General features: G+C 37.6%; 1 protein-coding gene across 1 annotated transcript; it reads right to left on the bottom strand.

Moving 5' to 3' along the window:
- Nucleotides 1-4,270: 4,270 nt before the first annotated feature.
- LOC120071624 (tRNA (guanine-N-7) methyltransferase) lies at nt 4,271-7,450 on the bottom strand. The gene is made up of 8 exons (XM_039023984.2): nt 7,108-7,450; nt 6,932-6,988; nt 6,759-6,834; nt 5,492-5,571; nt 5,334-5,383; nt 5,153-5,237; nt 4,683-4,781; nt 4,271-4,552 (listed from the first exon to the last, which is right to left on the bottom strand). The coding sequence occupies exons 1-8, from the start codon at nt 7,360-7,362 to the stop codon at nt 4,328-4,330; spliced, it is 927 nt and encodes a 308-aa protein (XP_038879912.1). The 5' UTR covers nt 7,363-7,450; the 3' UTR covers nt 4,271-4,327.

Genomic DNA, 7,450 nt, shown 5'->3' on the forward strand with positions numbered 1-7,450 from the left:
TTCATGCTTTGAGTTGTTTGAAAATATAGTTTGAATATTCATGTGTGATGTTATAAGTTATGGTTTTTGAAAGTGGTTTTAAAACCATTAGATCTAGTACCAAGTCGAGAGCTCAGCGTGCACATATGACAGATGTTATGCATTGAGTTGGTTCCGTAGTAGCAAAGACTGAGTGTGTTGAATTGGCTCCACCTCAGTAAATGAAGGTATGAGTATGGTTCCACCTCATTTTCCTGGGAGTATTGAGTTGTTCTACCCTCGGGAAGCTTGAGTACAGGTTTGATGTGTGATTTATTCATATACTCAGTAAGTTTATTGAAATGCTTTGCTATATAGTTTTGCCATGCGTTGCTTGTTTTAAGAAATGTTTTAAACAAATGAATTTGTTTTATAAATTGTCACTCACTGGGTTTCCTAAGCTCATGTTTTCAAAATGCTTTCCCCCACCAGGTAGCAAAAGAGAGGAGTTCCAGGGTGTTGCTGAGGTTAAGGTCTGCCACACTACAGCCACACTGCCTAATATAAGTTTGTTGTTATAAAATTCTGTAATTAAGAGTCTGAGTTTTTTAGCTAAGTTTAGGAATTGTATAAATGTTATACTTATTGTTATAAAATAAGTTAAGCCAAACAATTATTGTTTATTCACTTGGCTCTGAGTTTAGTAAGCAAAACAGGTTCAGATGGGCAGTAGGTAAAATAGGTTCAGATGGGCAGTAGGTATCACAAGAAGGTGTTACCTGTTGTCCCCACGCCTCCTCCCAAGTTTGAGAGGTGAGCTCTAGAGAGGTTATGACATTGAGTGCAAGTTTTGGGAGAAGAAGATTTGCTAAGTCTCTAAACTATGCTTGGGGAGAAGAAAACTTTCTAAGTATCAAAGACATATTGAATTAAGAGCTTAAAATTTGGCTAAGTGTCCAAACTATACTGTGAGAGTGAGAGTTGAGTCCATAGCATAAGAAAGAGGAAGAACTTGGAAACATAGGGGGCATGGTGAATGCATACTAAAGGGAGTTTTGGACAACCTTGGATGTTTAGGGGAGGTAGAAAGCTATGCTATGAGGAGAGTTAAGTGCACTATGCGTTGAAAAATTAGGTGAACGCATAGGATACCCTCATGGACGTATAGGGTTGAGCTTGGTGAAAGCATAGGGCACTTGGAAGGAGAAAATTGGCTAAATGTTGGAGAACATGAGACATCATAAGAGAAGAAACCCTAAAGAGGGAAGAGTTGGACGCATGGATGAAGCATTGGGCATCCAAGGCCATATGGACGCATCTTAGGAAGGGAAAGTAAGATAAGGAGAACATATGTCCTTGAGGTTGGAAGGTAGACTATGCATAGAAGAGAAAATAGAAACCAAACGAGAAGGAAGAAGAGGAAGAGTTGGCACATAGGGCAATGATGGGCGCATGAAGACTAAGGTTAACGCTTGGGAAGACTCAAGCATTCCATTGGGACTCTAGAAGGAGCAAGATGGAAGCATAAGACAAACCCTTGGGAGAGAGTTACACCAAGAAAAGCCGATGGATGCATGGTTGGAGAAGATGGACGCATGCTTGAGGAGCATGGGCCCATGCTGAAATGCATCCAAAAAGTGTGTTTTCTGGGCTTAGAATTTAGTTAGTTTTATGCTTAATTTGAGATCTTTGATGCTTTTATTGTTTGATTGTAGGAAATCGAGCAATTGGATGAGAACAAGCAATTTTAGAAGATGAATGATCAAATTACCCCCAAGAAGGTCAAAGTTTTGACCTACGGTAATGATCAAAGGAGAAAAAGGAAAGAAAATGCGAAAAATGAGGCATGACAGTGTTGAACAAGCGTTGCAACGCTGCCTCGTGACGCTGCAAGGCAGAAGGCTCATGGAAATAAGGCAGTGTCGCAACACTACGATTAAGAGAGGTGCGCTACAGATGATTTAACGTCAACGTTGCAGCGCTACATTGAAGTGTTGCAACACTGCAACTATTTTCTATATAAGTAGTTTGTGGCCAAACTGATTCGGGGAGGTTAAAAGGAGGCCAATAGAGGCATTTTTAGGGCTATTTTAAGAGCGTAAAGAAATATTTTGGTGACGAGAGTCAAGAACACGACTTGCAATTTCTTCCCTCTTTTATTTTCTGTCCTTTATGTTTGAAAACATCATGAATGGTCTATGTTTGTGTTATAACCATAAATGACTGATTTGTGTTTCTAGGATGTTGATTTAGTTTTATGGATTGTGAAAACTGAATTAGTTGCTTCTTGGATTGAATTTATGCATAATTATTTTAGCATGTTTGTTCTTAATATTTTTGATTAACTGATCACTAATTGAATGTTCTTTACTTAATGTCTATCTCGAGAGAGAAGATGTTGAGTTGGATCTAGCAGTTTAAACTGTTAATCGAGTATGCACGAGAGTGATAGGAGATTAATAGAGATTGTTGACGGAGGAACTTAATGTTGTGGCTAGTCAAGCGATAGAAGAGATTCGAGTCGATGGTTAGTCATTAGAAAGGGTTGAGCTCGAGAGAGGATACCTGGATAAAAGACTCCTAGATCTATAATTTGCATGAATCAATCTAACGTCAAATTAATTAATTTGGTTAATCCATTTAACGAAATCATACCCTAGAACGTGTCTTGTCTAATTTTACCCCTGTTTTATCTTTTCTTTCTTTTTGGGATTAGATTAGTTAGGTTCTCATTACAGTCTGGTCCCTTAAATAAAATTAGAAGAATCTCTTAATAGCTAAAGGACTCAAACCAAGGACGATACTCGATCTCTTGACTGTTTTACTATATTATAATTTGATGCATGCGCTTGCGCTACCATCACATGCTTGTGGTTAGGGCTCAAGAGGAAGCTATGAGTTGAACTAAGGGTTAAGTTGAGGAACCAAACAACCAAAACTAAGGGAGCATGCGTTGAGAATACTACCATGGACGCATGAAAGAGGTGTTGGACACATGGAGGTTGGTTGTTGAAGCAACCATGTGCCCAACCCAGGTTATATGTGTTAATGGGAGGAAACTTGGAGAACAAGTTCGAGTTGACATCATAATGGAGTACGTGGTTCAACCAAATGAAGCATCGGACAAGCCTAGGAGGAGGTGGGCGCATATTAGCGCATGCAAAAGGTTAAAGTGACATCTAATGGAGGCCCGTTGGACCTTGCATGAGAAGGAAACCTCAAGCTCTCATGCAAGAAGGTGTCAAGGACCCTTATGCTGGACATTGCATGGTGCTGACACTTAGGATTTTCATGCAATACAAGTGTCATGCATTGGAAGCTTGTGGTTGATGAAGAGATGCTTTTGAAGGCCTATAAATACCCCAACGAGGCTTCATTTCAGCACACAACACATTCTTCCTTTAAGAAGACTCAGAAAGGGGTGATTGAGGGAAAATTAGGGTTTTTGGGGTAGTACGTTGACCACAAGGGTATGCATTGATTAGAGGCATACCATGCATCCAACCTAGGTCCATGCATTGATCAGGCGTTGGCCAATTGCCATGTGACCAACTGCTTAAAGAGAACTTGCCTTGCGTCCAACTGCTGTCCAAATATGTCCAGGGGCCTGGTTTCATGTTAGTACAAGTTGGTCTGAGAGTCAAGAAAGAACCAAAGGAAACCAGGGAACTCAGAAAGGAGAGTTGGCAGCCCTCTCGAATTGGCTAGTTATCTTTGCTATTGTTATCCTTTTTTTTTCTATTTCTAGTTATCTTCACTAATCCAAGAGTACAATCTATATTCATTGTAATCTTTCTCTATCTTAGCAAATCAATATATTGAGCAGGTTTTTGTAACTCTGTTTTTGTGTGTTTGTATTCGTGTTTGTTGAGTTTTATCGAGTGAAGGGAAGTAGATACCTACACTTGCTTCATTTGTACCTGCTATAATTGTTTTTTTTATAAATATTAGTGAATCCCACGATAATGTAGATTAATATTAAATGCCACACTCTAATTTCAAAAACATGAAGGGAGGGAGCACAAAAAAACATTCTATACATTGTGCACGACGAATAAACAACTCTCTACATGTTACAACTCCACTTCTTACTCCCACGGCTTAACTTTTTAACCTTCCAGGATCAAAATAAAAATGTGAAAATGTGTAGGAATCAAACACTCCTTAATGGAAACTGTTAAAAGATTGTTTTGATACAATTTTCTGCTTTAGCAAGAAAAAGTTATGTTTTCTTATTTTTATAAATGTGCAATAAATATATTTCTAGAAAAGATTATATAACTTCCCAATAACGATATGTTTGAGGCAGTGATGACTCAAATGCAAACAGATTATCATTGAACAATCCATTCAGTAAGTTATTCTTTCGTCAATTATACTTTTGATACATTCTTCTATAAATGTTTGCACCTTCTGATTCAGCGTGAATTTCTCTTTCAGTCCTTATTCCCATTGGATTGTTCAACAACCATCCATCTTCATCACACAAAAGACTCTGGTCAAGCTTGTCGATGTGTTTGAGAACATCGGCTTTGGAATCGAACAAAAGTCTCATGTCAACTGCCACTTGGAGCACGTCGGATTGTATGAAAACCTATTGAATCATATAAAACAAAATTTCCAACATCAGACTCATCTGATTGCATCATATTGCATTACGTCAGGCTGAAACAGCGCGAGCAAAAAGCCATTCAATGTCAGGGATGGATAATGCGATCATATACCTGCCCGCCTGGCATTAAACTGTCTACTATAGATTCTACCAAAGGCTTCTGCAAAACCCTTCGCTTATGATGTCGTTTCTTGAAATGAGGATCTGGGCACTGCAATGAGATGAAACACGAGTGAGTTATATCGTTGTCGATTAATTGGATTGAATCAATGGGGAAGCTTGGGTTGACTTGTTTTGGGCGGGGGTTGAAAAAATATCACAATATATGTTTGGGAGTGATTTTAAAATGGTTTAAATCACTTTTGTCATTTTCAAAATCACTCTAAATATGGTTTTAACCATTCAAAATCAATTGTAATAGTACGAAAAATACATCTAAAAGTGAACATTGAGTCAATTTCAAGTGACTAAAGGTATATTTCAAATTGATTTTAAACATGACAAGAGTAATTTTAACCATTTTAAAATCATCCCAAATATGCATGTATTGTGCTATGAAAGTATGAATGATTGTGCACTAACCAGGATGGAAACCAGCATCAGGGGTCCAGGATATGATGATATAATCTGTTTAAAAGAAATTGTAGCATTTGCAAACATGAAATGTCTGCATTCAAGTTTAAAAAGAAGTTCATTAATAATACACCAATAGCAAAAAGGTGATCTTGCTTTTCACTACCTGATATGAAGTTAAGATCCTTACACGTTGCTAAATCCCAACTCTTTAACCCAGATATCAGCACGCTTGACCAGCTGCAAGAGCACAAAATAAAGCAAAGTATAATCTAAGGTCTCCAGAGAATGAGGATCAAATAATTCCGAGCAATTAAGAGTACGTCATAAGTGAAAATTCTCCCGTACTTTCTCTCGTATTTCGAGACCCAAGAAATTTCTTGAATCAAAGTGCCTTTTTGCAAGCCACAAGAGAAATCTGCCACTACCTGGGAATATGAATACTTGTTCTGTTAGAGTCTTGATTGGCAAAGAAAGTATAAAACAGCCTCATGAATCCCATAAAAAGCATGTAATGAGGCTAGTTAAACCAAAATTGAGAGAGAATCAAGATTTCCATCAATTGTACTAACATTTTTAAAAGTAAAGATGCAATGTAGATCATTACAGCATAGCTGACAAATAATATTCATGTATACATGGGATATGCTCGATTACATTTGAAACCATAATCTCTTTACCAATAGAATCCTTTCCTCTGAAAATTCTCCAGGTCAACTTAGGCAACTGGTATTATATTAACTTTTTTTTGGTAAAAGAAACATTTCATAGATATTATATTAACTTTTACTAGCTAGCCCAGTGTTTAAATCAAGGTGGGTAGCTCATAGCTTCTATTGCTTAGAGTATTTTTCTCCACATGTACCGTACTGTCTCATAATTAGAGTTGCTTTATTATGCATATAAATTCGAATTTTGAGTCAAAGTGCAAGGAAAATAAGATTGCCGAGTGCAGTAATCAATATGATGCTTGATAATACTTCCCTTTGAGGATATTCATAGTCGTTTGATACAATTTTCTCACCAGCCAAATTACCCTTTTACTTGGTTTGTATGACTTCTGCTGGTTGACTGAACATCATCAAAACAAGACTAAGAAAATAGCAGGATCTCTAAATATATCTGTCTTTTGAACTTCTTTTTCAAAGCAAGCAGCAACTTCAAAGATTTTTTCATGACTATCCTCTGCTTAGCCCAAGCTGGAGGATAATGGGTAAGAGATGGACAATTATAACGGGGTGATTTTGGAAAATCACTTTTTCATGTTCAAAATCACTCCCGAACATGTCTTTGACTATTTAAAATCAATTTATTGTTTAATTTTATATTTTTAAACACTATTTTCATACGATCTAATTTGATTTTGAATGACTAAAAGCATATTTTATAGGGCATTTGAACATGACAAACATGATTTTTAACCCTTCAAAATCACTCTCAGTCCTAAACACTTCATAACAGACATGGATGCAGCGAAATGTTATAGAGAATCAAATATTATTATTGTCTCATGAAATTAAAGTATGCATAAGTAACTGGGATACAAAAAAAGTAGGTATTATGAAGAAAACAGATATTTATAGGTACATAACAGAGAATGCGTCAACTCACTGACCACATCCTATATCAACCATGAGGGGCAATGTAGGGTCCTTGAAGACTTCATCCCAGTTTGGTGCTGGTGTAGGGACCTGAAAGGTAAAAGAGGGAAAGCCTTCCTTCAATTAAGCAACACTAAGCTCAAATTTCAAACCCACAGTTCCTTAAATCACTCTTCAAATTACATACAGAGAAAGAAGAGCTAAGAGGATTAACATGCTGCCTGATTCTAACGTGGCCGGAATCCTGCAATTATAAGAAAACCAAGAAAAATGCGCATCAATTATAAACAGCACATTCAATTTTCAATTACGCGCCAAGGTTTTCAGAAATTAGGGCCAAAATTCATGAACAGAGACACAAACCTCGAAGATCTTGTGAGAGAGATTAAGGTCGGCATATTCCAACGCCACCAATTCCGGACTCCGGAGGGGTTGACGCTCGCAAAGGTCGGCGGAAGAGCCCGATGGTAAACAGAAGTTTGGAAGAAATGGTCGTTTTAGGAACAGAGATAAGGTTTTGTTTGCAGTTGCAACCCTCGACGGCGCCGCCGCCTTTGCAGCCGCAATGTAACGGAGGTGTGAGCAAGTTTGTAAATGCAAGCACAAGGACGAAGCCATTTTGCTTCTCCTCAAAGTGGAGCTGTTTCAGTTATTCGCTCTCTATCACCTTTTTACTTTCTTATCTCTTTCACTTAAATTATGTTTT

This window comes from Benincasa hispida, chromosome 1 (assembly GCF_027475165.1).
Source record: "Benincasa hispida cultivar pf3 chromosome 1, pf3_genome.v1.1, whole genome shotgun sequence".
In the NCBI taxonomy this organism is placed as follows: domain Eukaryota; kingdom Viridiplantae; phylum Streptophyta; class Magnoliopsida; order Cucurbitales; family Cucurbitaceae; genus Benincasa; species Benincasa hispida.